Source organism: Glycine max, chromosome 15 (genome assembly GCF_000004515.6).
Source record: "Glycine max cultivar Williams 82 chromosome 15, Glycine_max_v4.0, whole genome shotgun sequence".
Lineage (NCBI taxonomy): Eukaryota > Viridiplantae > Streptophyta > Magnoliopsida > Fabales > Fabaceae > Glycine > Glycine max.
In genome coordinates, this window is record NC_038251.2 from 4,646,394 (window position 1) to 4,667,599 (window position 21,206).

Sequence of the window (21,206 nt, forward strand, 5' to 3'; positions counted from 1 at the left end):
ACAAGAGTAAATCTAGCCAATCAATTATAATCTTAAACAAATTCTTGTAAACAAAGAAATATAACCATTTTTTAGGTAATTAGAAATATAACCTATTTAGGATATGTTAGGATAAACTTCTACATAAATACTTATAGGAGAAAAAACTGAGAATAAAAAATTAAACAATTTTTTTTTCCATAAAAATAAGCCGTGCCTCTCAATATTTTTTAAAAATGAAACAAAATAATATCGAGTCGAGGGACAAAGACATTTAATGAAAAGTGAAGAACAACTTTTTTTTATCATTGTTATATATTATTTTAGATAAATTAAATGTAATACTGTGGATAATAATTTTTTATGGGCAATTTTAAAAATTTAATAATATTATTTAAATATTAATTATTTATTAATTATACTTCCTCAAAAAAATTATTAATTATATTAATAAAACTCTTTAGGTTATTTTTTATGATTTTTATATATTGAATCAACAAAACTAGAAAAATTATCTGTAATTTTTTTAAAAAAATCCTTTCAAGAAACATTAATTTTTTTATACAACTTAAACTCTGTAAGTGAATGTGAAAAATTTCATCATATTTAAGGAATTAATCATACTTTTCTCAAAATTATTATAGCAAAATTTGCATGTCGTTTGGGAAAATTTCACAGAAAATTAATTGAAAATATACATAAAGAATTTACAAGAAAAAATTATAATTTCAAGTCATATTGTATAAACGCCTATTTGAAATCATTAGTAGAAGCATGACCTTCTTTTTTTAAAAAAAAAAAGAGTAGAAGCATAATCTGGTGTGCTGGTAGCTATAATATAAAAGGCTGATTTATGGTAAATACTTATTTAAATTTTCTTATTAGAAAAACTCATGTCTTTATCATATTATATATATATATATATATATATATATATATATATATATATATATATATATATATATATATTGTAAATCATTAGTAGAAGCATAACCTAGTAGGGTATAACATGAAAGGCTGATTTTGGACAACCAATTATTTAAATATTCAAATTGCATAAACACAAGTCTTTATCGTTTTTTATATATAATAGTAGTTGAGTCTAAGATAAGTTCACCCTTAAATAATTGAGTAATTGCCAAATAATTTGGTGTCATTAATTCTTTTCAGCGGTTTTATACCAAAAAAAAAAAAAAAACTATTTGTGTAGTTTGCATTCACCTTTCAATAACCTTTATTCGTTAGTTATTTAACTTCACATATAGGATTGTTGAGTGCTATTAAAAATTAGTATTGCTATTCTCAATGATTTTTCACACAAAAACCAATTTTATTGAATTCAGTAAATAAAAGTAATGTGTGTTCTGTTAGTTACCTTATAGATCATTATCAAAAGAGTTACCTTATAGATCATTACCAAAAGAGTTACCTTATAGATATATTAATAATATATCATTTAAAAAAAATCAAATTAATTTATTTTCTGTCACTTCTTCACCATCTTCGACAAGTTTTTAACTCTCTTTACAACATTGATGTTGCTATACGCCTATAGTTATGAATTATTCGTACAGCGAGATTTCCATGGGTTGGTCCTTTTTAGTCCTTCTTCAGTCATTTGCTTGCTTTTGTAGCAATTTTGTTTTAATCTTCCCTCATTTATTTTTGTTTGGTTTTGCATTTGGAATGCGTGATCAACATTTTCTGTATGCCGCATTTATTGTTTAAGATTTTGTTTTTTTATTTTTCCTATATACTTGATTTCTACAATTTTGACACCAATACATATGAGTGTTTTTTTTTATTTAACATTGAAAATAAATTATTTTTAGTTAGTGATTTGGTGCTCTTGATTTTTCATCTGCTAGTGATTTGTTGCTATGATGGTAAAATAATATCTTTCTTTTTCAGATAAAACTAGGAAATATTAATTCATTTTAGTATAAATATTTTATTAAAGCGTTTTTTATGTTATTTTGAAAATATATGATCAACTAATATTAATTTTACTAGAAAAATATATATTCAATTAAGGTTAATTTTATTTTTATTCGTAAAAGTAAGACATGCATGAGATTTTGTTACCTGTTTATCACGGGTTTTATTACTCACAAGGACAAAATCATTTCTCTTGGTGACTCACTCACAAGGGCAGGTGTAGAAGGAAAAACATTTCAGGATCACTAAGGTAAGGTTCTTCAAGCAATACATTCACCCTTCTTTCCTTCATCTGCAAATTACAATACATGCAGAAACCATGGCACCGAGATGAGCTGCAGATTTAGGTTTTATTTCTCGAAGTTGCTCTTCCAAGCTTGGAATATTGATGATTCCTGTTTCGGTTCACTTGTTCTGATTATGAATCTTTACTTTAAAGTTTTCTTGAATTTTTATGGGAAAAGAGTAGCAGACTCGGTCAAAGTTTGCTTGCTTTCACGGTACAAAGATATATAATATAATTGTTGGGTGGAGAGAGGAGAGCAATGGATTTATTTTTGCAGCTAAGTATCTTTTCTATATAGACTCGGTAACCTAAATCAGTGATAGTATTTCTTACAAAATATAATTTCGTCTTGGTTAGTCTTAATAGTCATTTTCTTCCAGTCACTTGTTAGGATATTACGGCTCATTTTACAAATAAATGGAAAGTCTTTCTTTGCTTTAATTATTTATTTATTTGAAGACTTTATTTAATGACTTCTTTTATCACAATTATACACCGTTAAATATATTCACTTAATACAAAACAAAAGTGAACTTAGTACAGTACAACGTGTTTCTCTGAAAGCATCAGGATGTATTGAATAATCACACCTTTAGCACATAATAAATATATTCTAATGAGAATATTGAGATCGATTAAGCCCTCCACTCAAGTGAAAGCTACACAATCACATGCCCGTGAACAAAGGCCAATCTTGGAGTACAACAGTATCCATCCAGAGCTTACCCATTTACTCCTCAAGTTTACTCATAATTTTGATAGCATCAGGGGCACCCAAGCACAGGGGAGAAGCGATCGATTCAGCATTAGGGCTCTAACCTAAACGAACATATTTGAAGGGAGAAAATGTTGAGGACCAGGGGTCACCAGACAAAGGAAGAGACGGTAGATCCAGCATTGGCAGAGGGCGAAGTGAAAAATTAAGAAAAATTCAATACGTCCAGATGCAGCAAGTGATAAAGAAACAGGAGCTATGGGTAGACAGAGACTCTGGTCATGATCATTTCTTATTTGATCATCATCAAAGGTTAATTTTAACACCATAACGCATTTTAATATAAAAATAACATAAAACTTATCATTGAAGTTAATTTAAAACAATCATTCTAGTCACATTTATCACTTCAAAATCAACTTTAACAAACTTTAAATGGACACATAAACGTCAACCATTCTTGGGTTCGATTTTCAACCTTTTCGGTATAAGCTAGTTTATCCATTCATTCCATCGTGTCTTATCGAAGTTCATTTAAGTAACGATTTTACATAAAGTAGTTTCTCTCTGACAATCTTGCTCTATAGCACCAATCAGAATAAAATAACCATGGCAATTAATAACACTGTGCATATCAGTAGTCATCCTCCGTGTGGAAACTGGTTTTCTTTTGTTTTTTTATAAATGAAATAAACGGCAAAGCCCAACAAAACAGATTACACATTCATAGCAGGGAAGGGAATTCGCTAAGATTCTTCCCCGAGGGATGGGAGCAAAGGGGGCAAGGGGACAGGAAAAAACCTGAACATCAAAGTCTACAGAATGACCATACTTAGCAAGAAAATGATGTGCCAACTAGCTCCCTGATGCTCCAGACAAGAGAAAAGCAATGGTGAGAAAAATTTACATCCCCACCAGGCCAAGTTCAAAGCAACTTCAGAATCCATTTCAACCAAGACGTCGGTAACATTTAAATAATAAAAGAGCTTTACACCATGCTACAGGCCCCAACAGCTAAAGCTTTAACAGTTGAACAAATACCAATATCACAATGAAAGACATATCAGCAACACCTTCGTCACGAACAATAAGCAGCTAAACCTTGAGTCATGATATGACCGACCCATCCGCTTTATGTTTCATAATGCTCTATAGGTGATGCTCAACAAGTGAGGTTACAGAAACCAAGTGGCTACAAAAAATAAAATAGCCAATTGGAGAGCGATGGATCCCATGTTCTCCTATTACATCTAAATCGCAAATCCAGGCCAACTCTGAAAAACTACTGAGTTTGATTATCTTTGAGCAGAGTATCAAAACTCCGCAACCTTATCACAGTCCTGAGGCAATACATCTCAAGCTCTTCATAAACCTTCGACGGGTATACACCTCAGCTATGCCTCCCTTTAAACGCTGAGAATTTGTAAGGAGACACCCATCAGCTACCCCCAAAGGAATGTTTTGAACCTTTGAGGACCAGGCATCAACTAACCTGACTGATAGGCTGACTTTAAATAGAATGATTCTTCTTTGTGGCCTTCTCCACCCCTAGTTTCCTTGGTGTTCAAGCATCTCCTCGGTACATCAAAAATGAAATGAGGTGATCTTTTAACTAATTAACGATCACAAAAAACATCAACGCACAGATACACAAAAAGGGACTTGAAGGAAAAAGTTTCATCTATATACTGTTGTTAATGTGTACATGGTACAACTCAAAAAACACTAATTCCCTGCATTCTATTCCCAAATCTTTAACGAGTCTATCCTAGGATTTCATCACATTTCACTCTCCTTTCTGGCCGCCAAATTGTTTTGATGATTAATTTGGTTTCCGAAATCATTTGTACAAATATATCACACCACCATTCCTCGAGCATGGTTCCCAGCGCCACAATGCAAACAGCTACTCCCAACCCCAACCCACAACACAACCACCAACAATCACAATCCCTGAAAAGAGAGGTAATCACAAATTTAGCCAAGCCAATCACTCCATCTGCGAAAAAACTCACAGCAGCAAAAGAATAATACATAAAATAAAATGGGCATACCATACCTCGTCCATGTATTCAAGCAGCGCCCTCAAAGGAAGCCAATGAAGCAAACATTTTCTTCATCCGCCTACCAACATGATCATGTTTGATCATTAGTCACAAACCCCCTGACTGTTATGATTGCCCGTTGTCTGCTTCAGAATCACTCCCTGAGGAACTCCCCGAATCCGAATCTGCAATAGTGATCAAACTTAAAATTTTCCCTCAGAAAAAGAGTTTCAACTAAAAACCAAAGCATACACAATAGAGTACCACTAGACGATGAGGAATCACTGCTTGAACTACCAGAGCTACAAGAACTACTACTTGCATGGCCTCCAGCAACATCTTTATCTTTCTCAATCTCCACAGGGGGAAACATACTCGTTGGAATCTCGTCGCCAATGTCAACATCCTCATCCCCTGCTTCTACTTTCTTTGGCTTCTTCGCCTCAACTGCTGCCCTTTCAACCTTCTCCCTAGCAGGCAATTCCTGTCAGGTCAATAATATCAAAAACAACAAAAATGAGTATCTGGCAACAACTCAGTTGTCAATGCTAATTAAGAATGCAAAACAAATAAACAAAATTAATGGTAGAAAATTTACCTCATTGCCTTTGTTAGCCTGCACATTGTCGTTGTAGATGTTGCCCATCAATGCCTGCCTCTTGATCTTGCTAACCATCTTCTTATAATTGGTCACCAACCGATCAAGTTCCCAAAGTGTTTCTGTGTCAACAGCCTCAATGTCTAACTCGATCTCATCCCCATCCTGCTTCAAATGCCCGTTTCTCCTCCTAATAATCTGCACCACCTGTTCCATTTTCTCAGGCGGCAAACTCTGCAACCCTAACCCCAACTTGTGTTTCTCTTCAAGACTCATGTCCCTCTTGTTAGGGTCCTTGGCCTTCGGCTTTGGTTGCTTCAAAGGCTTCACAGGAGGAGCTCGCATTGGGGATGGCGTGCGCACCGGAGACTGCAGCAATGGAGGGTTAGAGGAACTTGCAGGGGGCTGAGGAGGCTCTTGTTGCAATTTCTCCGGAGGAGGAGGAGGAGGTGGGGTCGGATTCTCCTTTTTCTTCACCCTCTCTGGCTCAACGTGGCTCCACGAACTGGCTTGCAATTCCTCCTCAGATTCGCGATCATGACCTACGCTACCTTCGAATTTCTCATGCAACGGCCGATACAGCTCCTCAAACCTCGTCAGAAGCAGCTCTGCCACGGTGTACACATCGTGACCCTTAGGGTTGTAAGCCAGTGCATTGTTGAAAGTTAATCTCACATCAGAGGCGAAATCGGAGGGCGTCGTGTACTTGTTCATGGAAAGATTGGACTTCACCGTTCCCAGATCCATGGGTTGCTTAATTACATCGTAGTAATCGGTAAGTTGCAACCCAACAACATCAACGGGAGCGTTGAAGATCCACCCATGTTTGTGTTTCATAAGCTTCTGCAAAACCTGCGAGCAACCCTTCATCAAGCTCCCAACCTCCGAATGCGATCGTTTTAAATCCGTCGCGGAATTCGACGGCAAGGGTCGCTTGTTGCCGGAAACCTTTTTGTTCGACGGTTTCTTCGGATGGCCGTTAAAGCTCTGTCCAGGTTGCAAATCACCGGACTCGATTCGATTTCTGATCCTCTGAGTCCGTTCGAGCTCCGAAGTAAGCCGATCTTTCAGGTCGTTGATCTCCTTATTCGTGTACGATGCGATGTTGAAGGAGACGTACTGGGAGAATGTTACGAAGTCGTTCGATCGCCTATTGATAGAGGAAGCATCGTCCGATGCCGATAGAGTCCTCTTGCTATTCGCTAATTTAGGATTAGATTTAGATTTAGGGTTAGGGTTAGAGAAAGGTACTTTTCCCATGAATCCTGCACCACCGACTCTATGCTTCGGCCAATTAGGTTCGTTCCGGTTAGCTAGGACGGCGGAAGCCATGGAGGTGCGAAATCACGGCCGTACGGTGAGAATCCACCGTCTCTCCGGCGCGAACTTTCCAATGCGAGTCGAACAAAGCATTAGTCAGTGCTGTACAATAAGCCACGCGGGAACAAATCCCTCACGCGCCGTTGGAAATGCTCACGCGCCGCCGGTGGAAGCACCGATTTGAAAGAGAAAACAGGAAAAAATGTTAAAAACGTAGCGTTTAGGGTTAGGAAGTTCGGTTACCCTAATTTGAGCGAGGAATGCGAGAGATCTAGGGCCGCTTCTTAAAGGCGATGAGATCTGCCCGTGGATGCTTCGGGAAGCTTTATCTGCCGTTGATTGTCAATTGAACTGTGATCCAACGCATGGCATCGATTTCTCGGCTGTCCCGAAATCTGACCGCAGATCTGGCACGGACGGTTGTGATTTTCTTGTTTTGCCACGTGTCGATCTCAGATCCGGAGGATGGAGAAGGTGGTGGTGTTTTGATTTTGGATTTGAGCTTGTCGTGAATTTGGAGCGAATGTTTCGTGAATTTGGGGTTATCACATGTCTTCTCGACATCTCGTATACATGTTTTTTTTTTTTAAAAAAAATAGAGCTATTTTTGCTTCAGTATTTATTATTTTTATTAAAATTTTAATCATTTAAAGAAGAAAATATTAAATGCTTCTAATATATTTAAGATATAAAAGACTTTAACTTTTAATTTTATATTTTTTTATAGTTATCAACGCGTTTCCTACAAATATATGAGTGTGTTTATTTTATATTAAAGCTTAATAGAATTTTAATTAAACATGTATGATAAAAATTAGTAAAAAAATGTTAAAATAGATTGTATGTCACTTAATTATACTTTAGAATATATATTTCATAAATCAACAGTATAAATTTAACCTTGCTGGAAAAAAAATATGGCATGAACCTTTTATATATAGTAAAAAGATACAATCTTGTTAAAAAATCCAATGACATGAACGTTCTTCAATATAAGTTAAAATAGTTATTTTGAAAAAAACTGTTTTTATTTGGCTCTGAAAAAAGTGTTTTTCTTTGACGATAGTGTTTTTATGATTTTAAAAAAAAATATATATATATGTTTTTTAATCTTCCATTTTTAATATTTTATTTCTAATTTAAATTTTAATAGTTTAAAAATTTATCAAACAATCATTAAAAATTACAATCTATCGATAATACTTTTAGGGATTTTTCTTGATATTTTATCTCTTTCAATTTATTATTTTCAATTCTTTTAGTTTTAACATGAATTTTAATATATTTTTTAAAGAAACTATCAATAATTTATTGTTAAAAATAACATTATATCGAGAGCATTTTTAAGAATTTCTCTAAACCTCTACATTCTTTCAATTTATCATTTTCAATATTTCTTATTCTAACTTGAATTTTGATATTTTTTTTAAATACCAATAATTAAAAATAATGTTGTATCACAATCTAAATTATTTATCATAAATCTAAAATATAATTTATAGTATCAAGATATTTATTTATTACAAATTTAATTTATAATATAATTTTTATATTTATAAGCTTTTATCTATTACAAATTTTAGTTATATAAAATTAAAATTTGTTTTAAGTAATTAACAGGCTAAGATACTAGTATTAAAATATGTGAAGAAAGACAAACTGTATACTTTTTAAATTATTAATTTTTTTACTGAAATTATTAGTATATTTCAGATTCGTGTGTAGTTTATATATATTCAAATATGTAAAGAAAACTAAATTTTAATTTTTTTAATAAATTTATTATTATGTATAAAATTAATTTGTAATCTTAATATATGATACATGAACATGTTCAAAATATGTAATGAAAATTAAATTTTACAATTTTTGAATTATTAGTTTTTTAATAAAAATGTACTTATGTATAAAATTAATATGTAATCTTTATGTATAATACATGAACATATTACGTAATGAAAAATAAAATTTACCATTTTTAATTATTAATATGTATAATTTAATATGTAATTTTAATATATAATTATTTTCATTAAATAAATTTGTTTCTCTAATTTTTAATTTCACAATTTTAGTCCCAAGACGTTGAATCTACAATTTTAGTTTAATTGTTAAATGATTATTAGTTGATAATTAAAATTGTAACGTTAAGTAGATGATGTGACTATTAAAAAATAACAATATTTAAGTTAAACTGCATTATTGTTTTTCTTTGTGATTTTTGTCTCTTTTTTTTTAATTAGTTGATTTTTAATCTTTCAACAAAAACTTTGATTTAAAAAAAGGGACTTTAAACTCGATACTTGATGTGAGATTCTTGTCATGATCATGACAAGGTGGTGAGGGCACCACTTCTTATGATGATTAGTTTAATATGATGCTTTTGTGAATGTGTTTTCTTGTCATAAGAAGAGTTTTGACATGCATCTATGCAATTTGCCGTTTGTAATGTGTTCTTGTGCATGGTTCAAAGTTAATTTACTAATTTTTAAAAGTTTATCAGTTTACTTATTTTATATGAGTTGATTCGTATGTAAATTTTATTTTTAGTATATTTGATATACTTTAAATAAATTTGATAGACTCTTAAATTTATCATCGAGTCAACAAATCAAAAATTTGAAAAAAAAAACTAAAATGTAAGTCATTTTGGATGATTTTCTATCTGTTCAGTTTTCAACATAACTCAATTTAGTGTGTTATTCTGAATTGAAAAATTATCACCTCTAATAACATTAAACCCTTGTTTTCTAATAACATTAAATTCTTCTCGATGAAAATATTCTTCCATTACTATAACACCTGCAATATTATCTAGTAGTGATGCATTATTAGACTTAGTTATTTAAGTATCATGAAATTTATGATTTGCTATTTTACTTTATTTTGTTATTGAAATGTTTGATTGACATATTATCTATAAATATTTTATTATTATTTTAGAACTCTTATGAATTTATAAGTTGAGTCTACAAGTGATGTTTATGAAATTCTCATAGTTGTGTAACTTTTGGGTTAGATAACCTTAATTGTGTGAGTAAAAGTTGAGGAATTGAATGGGTAAGACATTTTTGTATTTTAGTTCTAGTTTAGCTACATTTTTTTAATTCACATTTTTTACATTTGATTGAGGGATTCTGATTGTCTGCTGCAAGTAACATATTAAAAAATATATATTCCAAACAAGAACTAAAGAAAATGAATTGCATCAAGTCTCCGAATTAGAGAAACTCTTTTTTGTAATATCTGTTTAACATGAACTTCTCAATTCTTTCAATTTAAGCATTCATTTGTTGTCAAATTTAGGATATTTTGACTGGAATGCATCGATTTACAAAAATCCATAATCAATTTTAAGATTCATGCTAATTTGAAATATTACGGGTTTAAAAAATTAATTTATAGAATAGTATGTTGTGACTTATTTTTAAAGAGTTGCATGTTTACAATTTTAAATATTTCATATGTGTTTATTTAGATTTCACTTGAATTGCCTCTTTTAGTTGAGATCCTGGGTGTGTTGGAGGGCATTTAGCATTGATGGGTGTTGGGCTTTGGGGATGTTGTTGAAGTTATCAACGATTGGAAAGATGACCATATATCTTTGCACAAATATGGTGAAAAGATCTCACGAGCATTGGGAACTGGGCTTCGAAGGAGTGACATATTTCTTACACTCATGCCTTCAGCGAGGCAAATAATGTTCGACTAGTATGAATGTTCATTAAACGTCTCTTTCTGACAGAGTCATAGAGTTCCTAAAGATAGATCTGTCGTCTATTATTGTGCCTTAGTCTTTCTTTTTTGTATTTCTCATGTACCATACAAGATTTCACTTGAATTAATTATGGATATTTCTTTTATAGTTTGGATATTTTTAAAGTAATTTCTTATGCTCTATAACTTCAAAATTAAAAACAGTTAATGAGTACCCTCAAAATGTTAATTAAGGAAAATATTTAGCTAAAAGATAAATATTTATTATATTAAAAACATAAAATTACTCAATATGCATTTTAAAAATAATCAAGAGCATTAAAATATATCAAATACTTTTAATTGATTAATATCGTCAAAATATTCATTAATAAAGTTCTTTAAATGTAATTTAAAATTAAAAAATCCATTATCTCATGAAATATTTTCCAATGGTATATAAAATGCGAAAGTTTTTTTTTTCAACAGAAATTTTAAGTGAGTTAAATATCAAATTCTTGAGAACTAAGGTAAATTTTAAGATTTAATAAATACTTACAAAATTACTTATAAATATTTGCCTATAAATTATCGCATTAGTAGAAAAATCAAATTTATATTCTTATGAGATAGTATGAGTTTATTTTATATTTTTTTTATCAACTATGCCGGCTAATATGCTAAAGTTAAAAAAATGGTTTACCTATCACTGCAATAAAATGCAATTTAGCCCGTAACTCCAGAAAAAAAGAAAAAAAACACGTTTATAGTCGATCTTTGAGGATATTAACAAGGGCATCAATATATTATTATTGATAAGGACATCATTAATATTATTATTCCTTCTGGACACTTTTGGGTAACTATACAAATAACAAAATAATTTTAAAATTATCTCTTTTTTAGATTGAAAAAATTATGTGTTTTCAAATTGCCCCAAATTCAGTACACGACAGACATCACCGAATAAAACGGCTTTCTTAAGGAAATTATTGCTTCTTATCGATATGATTTTTAATCTCACTCTTATTAGAAACAAATTTTCTTTTATTTTAAAAAAAGGCCATTTTTTTTTTCCACAATGGAGTAGTACATCATCTCCTCGAATACCAGAAATTCGTTGCCACAATGCCATTGTCTGAAATGAAGTTTCTTATATTTTGCCGGAAAGGTTATAGAAGGAACAAGTACAGTTGAAAGAGTGCTACTAAAACAAATAAAAAACAAATGATGAAAAGAAATAGTAGATCAATCAATTAGTATAAGGTTGACCGAGAGAAACAAGTACAACAAAAGACATAATTAAGTGCATGCTGTATACGGTCAAGGTAGGAAACGATATATATTTACAATTAATCATTTTTCTTTTTTTATTGTGGGAAAATAATAATTTCCCATTTTTGTGTTTGATCGATGAATATTATTAGTATGTTAGACCATAGCATAAAATAAAAAAAAAAGACTGAAGCTTTACTTATTGTGGTCAAAATATTTTTCTCTTTATGCAAAAAGACTTCTTTCATAAACTTAATTAGCTAATATACGTAAGTTTAATAAATCAATAACATTGTTAACAAAAAAGTATCAAAATTAATAAAACATTTAATATAGTTTATTATGTATTTCCTAATTTCAATTCAAATTAATAACAACTACTTGTCCACTCCATGATGCGACGCTTAAAAATTATTGATATTTTTTTAGCAATCTTTAGCCATTGAGGATTTACTCAATATTAATTGATAATAATATGAATAAATTGTAATTCTAGACATTTTATTTATAATAACAACAGTTTAAATCTTTATTTTCTTTGAAATCATCAGCAGATCATTAAATCTTGAAAGAACTATTTTGAAGATCAGTTCATCTATCACGTGAATCCCCCCTCAAACGCAATAACAGAACAAAGTTTATCGGATATTTTTCGTCCATTAGATAGCTTTACAACCCATCACCCATTTATAAGTATCTATGGAGAGGGTACAAGAACAAGGTTTTATCAATACTCATCCTTTCAAGCTTTATCATGAAACCTTTCATCCACCAAGTTTTTCCATTTTATTTTATGGGATTTTTTTATATATAATTAAAGTAAAGCAATTTTATTGTTTTCTAATTTTATTTGATGTTAGAAGATTTTTTTAAAATATATATAAGAGAAAAAAACAAGTGAATGACAAAACATAATTATGGCATACTTTTATGTGTACTATTTTTTTTAAGATTGTACTATTAATTATTTGATGTTCAATAATGATGCTGTATTTCATTTTAAAAAGAACAAGGACATGACCAAAGGAAAATACTCATTTAAGTATAACAATACAAGAGGAAAAAAGCAAGATATTGATTACTACTCATTCATACGTATTAATTTGATGGGATCCACTAAACAATAGCAACTGTTAAATCAAAATATTATTACAATAAGTGTCTTTCCCTGTATGGTAAAGTCATAGCATAAGCATTAGCTAGCAAAAACAATAGTTGGATCACAGCAGCACTCGTCCAAGAGGCAGCAGCAACACAAAGCCGCTAGGCTGCAAATTGGGGGAAAAAAACAAAAACAAAGTTAAGAGGAGTATTGAACAAGAAAAGAATATTAATATGTATGCTCGAATCAAAAGTAAAAAACTTAAGGTTTGAATATCTTTTATTCTCTTAAATTTGGTTCTAGTTTTCTTTTAGTTTTCAAAATTTAAAAATAAATATTTTCATCCTTTAATTTAGAAATAGTCTGCTTTTGATCCTTATTAACATACTAAAATGATACAAAATAATAATTTTAAGGATTAAAAGTAAATTATTTTCAAATTAAAAAAGAAAAATAATCACTTTTAATTTTGAGACTAAGATCAAATTTGAAAAACTAAAAAATATTTAAGCCAAAACTAACGTTACTTTTGGTGAATTGAAGAGCAAATCCTTTCTCATGTAATAGCTTACCATCCCTCAAGGAAACCCGGTTCTCTTCTAGGCGGTGGAGCAGCATAGTACTGTGGAGGTGCCGCCACCGGAGGCGGCCCCTGATAAGTACCTGTGTGGGACATAACAACAACAACTATTCAGTAATAATTGACAAAAATACAAATTAAAAAATGCTTCATATTCAGGCAATGACATATGCAGTGGACAAATAATGATCAACTAGCAACTAATTAAACAACTTTTTTTTTATTGCCATACAGAGAAAGAGGATTAATGAAATTCAAAAGACCATATGGTAAGAAGGGTTGAGCATAATTTGAGGGCTGAAAACTAAAAAGTATATATATATATATATATATATAACTACCTTGAGCTGGGTATGGATAGCCATATTTGATCTCACTCATCTCAACAAGAACACCCTTTGCAAAAACCAGATAGACCCAAAAAATATTTCTTGGAAGACAGAACTTGTATTTGGGTTGGAATACAAGGGTTTGACGTATATTTATATACACACAATAGAAGGCAGGGAGAGTATATAATTGGTGGAGAGAATTAAGAAGAAAGATCCAGAAATAGCATTTCATTTCATTTCACACTAATTGGACGTTGGCATGTTACTTCACAGTCACTATTAGATGCTATTATATTTTTCTTTATATCTTTACTTTGCAAAAAGTTATATGCACCGGCCACCGCCACCATCTTAGAAGAAGAATAATTGTACAAATGATCTAAAAACAAGTCCTTCTTATTTTTTTTTAAGCTATGGATTCCAGAGGAAGATGGCTATTTACTAGTCCTAAATAAAACTGCCAGAACATCTCAAAAAGTTTGCACCTCCTTTTTCACACGTGGCGTGATTCGAGGGCAAGAATACTCTTGTGCAGCTTCTCTTTCTTCCGAAGCTTCTTTCACCACTCGGAGTAATTAATAAAAAGGTTAGAAACTAGAAAAAAGGCTTGGTGTTGTGTGGTGTCCCATGTGAATACAAAGTTTGAGTCCAAAAAAGCACTCACATGTTGAGTTGAGTTGAGTCTGGACTCTGGAGGGTGCTTGCTGTTCGTGGGGAATGGTACCTATCTTTGGCATTTTGGGTTAGTATAAGCTTTAAGGCCGAATATATTCCTTCCACAGTTGCACGCGCTATTACCGCGTCTTGTATCTTCTTTATGGAAACTTTAATTAGGATAACGATAACTTGAGTGATTATTTAAGAATCTAACAACTACTTAAACTTGAGTAATTAAATTAGATACCCTTTGCTAGGTGATTATTTAATCTTTAATAATCTATACACAAATTTCTTAATTAACTTATTGGTTCGTGTCTGTTAAGTTTTCACATTTGGGGCCAATGGGTGGGTGGCTATAACGTGCCTCAAATAGCCTTGCCTATGGGGAAAGAAGGAATCATGGAGTAAAAAATCTATCTATATACAACTAATGAACAAAAAAAAACTATTTTGTACGTCGATGAGTAATGAATTGAGGTTGTGGGGTGCCCCTCTTTAATCAGCAGAATGATCATGCTACCCGAGGAAGCTAAGTTGGGCGGATACTATGTACTATTAAACGATATATTTGTATATATAATGCACGGGGCCAATTGGCTATGCTTCTTTAATGTTAATTGCTTTTTTCACAACTTTGGAACTTTATAGATCATTTGGTTCTTGAAGAATTATTTTTATGCAGAAATCAGGGTACTCTGTTAATACTTGATGTATAGGACGTTTATGGGATTAGTTGAATAGAACATCCAAACATAGTTTCGGAAAGCCTCTATTCATTAAGTCAGAAAGGGGATGCTTAGTGGCTGCAGATGCAAATTCGACAAGTACAGTGAATCGTGCACATAATATAAAGATTGTTTCTCTTAAAGTGTGTCGTTTTAACTTTTAACCTTATAAAGATATCAGTGTTTAAGCTCAACCATATAATAAGGCCAAGCTAAGCTAAATCAGAACAGTAGAGAATCGTTATAGAAAAATAAAAACGAGTAAAATAAAAAATTTCAAAATGCACTGGATATTAAGGTATAAGTCCTCTGAACCATTACTCAAGTAATTGTTATGTTTATCCAACAAATGTATTCATTGATAAATAGAAAAATTCAGCATTTAAAAGCCAATGTATCGTCTCAGATAGACTACTCGGCAAATGTTATGTTTGTTGAATCCTTAATTATTTAAACAATATGTAGACATGAAACTTACACTAATATTAAAGAAAGTGGTGAAAGAAAAGAAGGAAAGAGATTAAACAAATTTGAAAAGAGTAAAAAAAAGGATTCAAATAGCAAACTCCAAAGGGTTTCCACGTTAACGAAAACTAGTCCAGGGGCTTTGGAGTAGCCCAAATTCAGGGTCATTCCTGGCATTTTATATCCTGCACCTTCCATTTGGCATACTGCACCTCCCAAAAAATTCTAGCAGATAAAAGTATCCCTTTACCTGGTACCCCATTCCAGAAATATCTATTCGGGAGTAGGTTTCCTGAATGTTTATCCCATTTCAAAATATGAAAAATTATATTCTTGGATAACTATTTCAAAAAGTATTTTATTCCTGAAACCTATCCTAGAATGAGTATTTTGGAATAGACTTCCCAAAGTATCTTTTCATCGTCCTTTCTTCTCCTCCGATCTCCATGCTACTCCGCTTTTTGTTTTCACTTTCACTCTTTTTTTTTCTTTTTTTTTCAAAACATTGATTGCATTGAGCAGTTTCTCAGTGGTTTTTGATTTGTCATTGGCTTTTCCTTAGTCACTAATTGCATCCGTGTGATTTGCTCTAAGCTATGAGATCTAAGGGCATTTTTTCGCTTTTACCTCACTTTACCATTTTTTCTTTTAAATAGAGGTTTTGTTTTGTTTGCATGTGCCTGATGATTGAGTATCACTGTGTAGGCTCAATGATATCATCACGTTAGATTTTGTCTTTGCTATTTTCTTATTGCTTGGTATTTTTTTTTTTTACATACTTTGTTCTTTCTTTTAAAAAATGGTATGATGGCTGAAATACCAATTAAAACCTGTGAGATGTAAAATCTAACGTGAGAAAGGTGCAGGAACTTTGCAAAGTTCAAAGGAAAGAAGATGAAGGAGGTTGGAGAACTAGCGCGAGGGCGAATGAGGGTTTCGCAAGGCTGCCGTAGCACTTCCAGGATTTGGGAGGTGGAGAATGAGGGGTTAGGAATGGGTAATTTGGTTTTACCAAATTCTTTGGAAGGTGCATGATTCACATACCGTCTTTGTTATATAGTGCGTTATTAAACCCCACAAAAGAGAATTCCATTAATAGGATCCTTGTTAGTTGTTATTGTCGTCATTAATTAAAGTGTGCACTGTGACATAATTTTTTTTTAAGTCAACAAACTCATACCATTTTATTCAAAATAATGGACTGAATACAAGATGAAATGCAACAAAAAATGTGTTGATTAGCATAACATCTTGACATCCTTACTGAATAACGAGTGACATGATTCACTTCTCGACCAACACAACTAACAGAATAGTTAGGAGAAGAACTCAGATTCTGTCTACATCGTTTGACAATATCTCCAAACTCGGTTTCAATGGTACGCTTTGAGAGAAGAATATCTGATAACTGTTTGCAGGCAGTGAGTCTCAAAGATGATGTTTTGGAGCTGCATCCTAGACGTCCGATTAATAGAAAAGAGAAGAGCAATTGCTTCAGCATCATGAGACTGTGGTGTACCATATGGAACCATGACGTTGCAGCAGAAATGTAACTCCCCCTTTGACACGCAGACAAACCCCTACTCCATCCAGCTATAACCTTAAAATTTGATAACATTTTAATAATCTTAACTTTTTACTAAAAAAAATAAAAATACTATATAAGTTGTGTCGACTTTAGATAAGAGACGAGTGGAAGATGAAAGAAAACTAGTGATCGATTTGATAGAGTTAATGAGTTGATTAATTGAATTGATTATTTTTTCTTGTTTGTATTAAGATGTGAAGTCTCACTACTCCAAAATGGCCAATTTATCGGTGTCGGACACCGATATTGTCATGATATGTAAATGAGAAGTATCAGATTTTTTTAAAAAAAATAACAGATACGGCTAGGACACTATTTAGGTTGGGGGACATGGCTCAAGCCGTATTAGGATACAGCTCCAATACGGCTTGAGCTATATTCTGGCTTTTTTTTTATAAAAAGTTTTATAATTTTAATATTTTAAAATTAAAAACAGCTGAACGGGTAGGGAACACGTTCCCTTTTTAGTCATGTTTATCTCTTTTATCATGCGACTTTCCTCTTCAACAAAGATGGCAAAACACAAACTCCCTTGTTCATGTTAGAGGACAACAGACAGACGATGGTTATCAGTATTCTCTTTCCCTTTTCTGGCACAGTCTCTCTTTAGTCTTCTCCCTCCCTTTCCTGGCACAATTCGAGGCGGTTTGAGTTATCTCGCCTTTTTCCGATGAGGTCACCATTGTGTGTGCGTTTTCTGGTGAGGTATCTCTTCTCTCCATGTTTTTTGAAATTTGATTTCTCCTCTGTTTTTGAAATTTGATATAAAAAAATTGATGTTGTGTTATGTTTTTTCAGTTATGACTTCTCAGTTCTTAGTTTTCTTTTCTTTTCTTATTTTTGATGTTGTTCTATGTTGTTATTATTGTGTAGTTGTGTTGCTTCAAACAATGTCTACACCTGTTGGGGGAGAGGTCTGCATATTTACATTCATATATAATTTTTTATGAACATATTGAAGACGTGTCGTATCCTTAATTTCAAAAAATTTGTTATATCCATATTGTGCTGTACCCATGTCGTATCTAGTGTCTAGACTTCATAGGTATTAAGTAATTGAATTAAGTTTTAACCAAAACTTAGATTTGATATTGAAATCTAGATTTTTCAACCTGATCAAACCGAAACAAATTCAATCAACATATATTTAAAAACTTGTATAGCATAAGCCTGGTGTAGGGTCTAATTCAAAGTTATAATTTGCAAGAAATGATAGTCTTGTTTCTCTTATATTGACTTGGTTAAGGAGAATCATTTAACTATTTTCTCCTTTCTTGCTTGACTTAACAACTGGAATTTATTGACATGTATTTGTTTCTTAGAGAACTATTATACATCTGTTTGTTTTTAAGAAATATGTTGATAAGTTATAATTTATATTCTTTTAAAATGTATAAAAATATATAATTTGCTAACATGCTTACCTTTTATTGCTTGGGCATCTTGTAAAGTAGAGTAATTACCCTTTTTCCATCTCTTCAATTTGTTAATATAAAGAAAGTCAAGTTTAGTCATTTATCTTTTAGAAAATTTATTTTTCTCCTTTATCTTTTTATATTGATATGAAATAGTTATTCCATTCATTTTAAGTTGATCCCATTTACAAGATAAAGATATTGACAACTAAAAATCCTTCTAAAATATAATTTTTTTCTCTCTTCGTCTTCCTCTACTTTCTCATCTCTTTTCAATCCTCCATTCGCTCCATTTCATTCTGCCACTCATCTCCACGTTTCAATTATGTCACTGCCGCAATGTTTCCCACTGCAACCTCAAGCCGCAAAACCTCCTCCTCGATGTCGCTGACAACCTCAAGGTCTCCAACTTCGACTGCCGGCACGCCAGCCTTCCCTTTAACAACTCCAACATTCCCGTCATGTGTCGTTGTATCTCTTACCTCTGAGATCCATGGACATTCTCAAACATGTCAAACCTTGACAATTTCTCAATCCCCAATTTTTGTTGCTTCAAATTTGTGGGTTCCAAATTCCCCCAACCCACACCAAAGCCATATTCATATTTCACATAAACCATTAACCCTCAACTTGATTGGAAGCCTTCTTTGAAAGTGATGATAAGAGTTGAACTGCATCTTCTTCTCCTCTTTCACTAACTTCGTGATTGGAACGTCTTTGAGGAGAAGATGAAATCCATTGAGGTCGCGCGGAGCATGAAATTCATGTATTAGAAGTGTGATGAGAGATCTTCAACGTGGAATGCAGTAGCAATGGGTAGGGAAGGTGGCTTGTGGTGGTTGTTGTTGCAAGGTTGCGACAATTGTCTTCCTCGTTGGAGGTGATTTAATTGAAAAAACAAATTAGGGTTTGTAAAGGGAGAAGAAGAGGAGGGGAAAGGGAGATCTGAGAAGCACATCTTGTAGTGATTTTTAACTTTTAATATTTTGAAATTATTAATGGTGCCAACTTTTAAATGAATGAAAAGATCATTTTAAAAAGATAAATAATTAAAATAATTTTTTTTAAATAATTAAATTGAAAAAAAAGATAAATAATTAAATAGGTTATTTGACCTGTAAAGAATATTAATACAGAATTTTTATTTTGATTTACTTCAGAAATATGTGTTAAATATTATATTAAATTAGAAAATAGTATCATGCGTGATTCAATTGACAAATTAAGTACTAAACGTAGATGAGTCTTATTTACACTGCATAAATTTAATATTCCTGACATTTAAACGTACCTTAAGAATATCATATCATACAATTAATTTTAGAATAAATATATGACATCATGTAATTATACAGGCCATTAGATTGTAAAAAATGTTAAATTAAACATAAACAGTTACTAAATTGTCAAAAGCATATTTCTTAGAACGTAATATATTTTTTCTTACGTACCAGATAAATTTTAAAAGCCAATTAAGTGATAAAAATAGTAATTTACTTTTATGCAAAAAAATTCGCTTTATGTGAAGTTTCTTAAACTATTTTCTAGTAAATAAAAGAAAGACAACGATGAAGTTAAAATAAGTGGATGTAATTATAAAGCAGATGATTAAGGGTGTGTTTGAAAATGTTCAATCTTGTACAATGAAGAGCTTATAAACGGATGTTTGGTGTCTGTAAGTCATGGGTTTAGAACTTTAGTTAAGAACGTGAACTAGTGGTTAGTTGCTTTGTTTGTGTCATGTATTTATTTATTAAAAAAATTTAAACTTACAGTATATATGATTAAACTGTTCATAATATTTTTTAACCAATATCTTCAAGATACTTGTTGCCATCTATTGATATGTAGTAATCAAAATATAGTAATAACTCCCTCCACCTTTCCAATACAGATTGGCGCCTGCATCACGGTGCCTCGAAGTATGTCATCAAAATAGCGACTTGTGCTAGTGTGAAGCCATAATGAATCTTGAAGAAAAATTGGGGTGAAAGAGACTCACCCCTCTACTTAAATTCAAAGGAAGACGTGGTGGGGGAAATCATGGGCGTTTGATTCTTGAGAAAACGCACACATGGATGGTATTGGAAAAACGAAATTTCCACCTGTTATGGCTCCCCTTTTTGTTTTTCTAGCATAATGAAATAAAATTATCATTTTGGATGTGAGCGTCTAACTAAACCCCGCGCACACGTCAAACGCTGGTACTATATCTATAGGGGAAACCAAAAAGGTTCTATACAAAATTATCTTAATTGGCCATAATATCAGAGGTGTGATTGCAACACTTTTGTTCCCTTTTGTAGCCTTTGATGCACACTCAAAGTCTAGGATAGAAGGTGGACCAAGACCGTGACAATTTTTTAATGTGCAGATGTGAAAGCCCTTTCTGCCATTTTGAACAACTATTTTTGCTTATTCAACTTTTATCTGTTTTCACTGAATGATCTTTTTAAAACTTCACATTGTCTGAATTCTTCTCTCAGT

At 31.9% G+C, this 21,206-nt stretch overlaps 2 protein-coding genes and 2 long non-coding RNA genes across 6 annotated transcripts; 2 read left to right on the forward strand and 2 right to left on the reverse strand.

Moving 5' to 3' along the window:
- Window positions 1-4,580: 4,580 nt before the first annotated feature.
- Window positions 4,581-7,148, reverse strand: LOC100776603 (transcription factor GTE7). 2 transcript variants are annotated; one of them, XM_003545701.5, is made up of 4 exons: window positions 5,562-7,147; window positions 5,228-5,447; window positions 4,978-5,148; window positions 4,581-4,871 (listed from the first exon to the last, which is right to left on the reverse strand). In XM_003545701.5, exons 1-3 carry the CDS (start codon window positions 6,891-6,893, stop codon window positions 5,090-5,092), a joined length of 1,611 nt encoding a protein of 536 aa, XP_003545749.1. In that variant the 5' UTR covers window positions 6,894-7,147; the 3' UTR covers window positions 4,581-4,871; window positions 4,978-5,089. The 2 variants fall into 2 exon arrangements, with proteins under 2 accessions (XP_003545749.1, XP_040865839.1); XM_041009905.1 differs by having other exon boundaries at window positions 4,978-5,447; window positions 5,562-7,148.
- Window positions 7,149-12,969: 5,821 nt separating this feature from the next.
- Window positions 12,970-14,680, reverse strand: PGYRP7 (proline/glycine/tyrosine-rich protein). 2 transcript variants are annotated; one of them, XM_026125679.2, is made up of 4 exons: window positions 14,531-14,680; window positions 14,352-14,419; window positions 13,527-13,617; window positions 13,071-13,120 (listed from the first exon to the last, which is right to left on the reverse strand). In XM_026125679.2, exons 1-4 carry the CDS (start codon window positions 14,601-14,603, stop codon window positions 13,116-13,118), a joined length of 237 nt encoding a protein of 78 aa, XP_025981464.1. In that variant the 5' UTR covers window positions 14,604-14,680; the 3' UTR covers window positions 13,071-13,115. The 2 variants fall into 2 exon arrangements, with proteins under 2 accessions (XP_003545750.2, XP_025981464.1); XM_003545702.5 differs by lacking the exons at window positions 14,352-14,419; window positions 14,531-14,680 and adding an exon at window positions 13,876-14,265 and having other exon boundaries at window positions 12,970-13,120.
- A 1,011-nt stretch (window positions 14,681-15,691) lies between these two features.
- Window positions 15,692-16,817, forward strand: LOC121173612 (uncharacterized). The gene is made up of 2 exons (XR_005888785.1): window positions 15,692-16,125; window positions 16,583-16,817. It is a non-coding gene; the product is annotated as an uncharacterized lncRNA (long non-coding RNA).
- A 312-nt stretch (window positions 16,818-17,129) lies between these two features.
- LOC102664601 (uncharacterized) lies at window positions 17,130-18,818 on the forward strand. Its single transcript, XR_005888782.1, has 2 exons — window positions 17,130-18,009; window positions 18,178-18,818. It is a non-coding gene; the product is annotated as an uncharacterized lncRNA (long non-coding RNA).
- The last annotated feature ends 2,388 nt before the right edge of the window (window positions 18,819-21,206 follow it).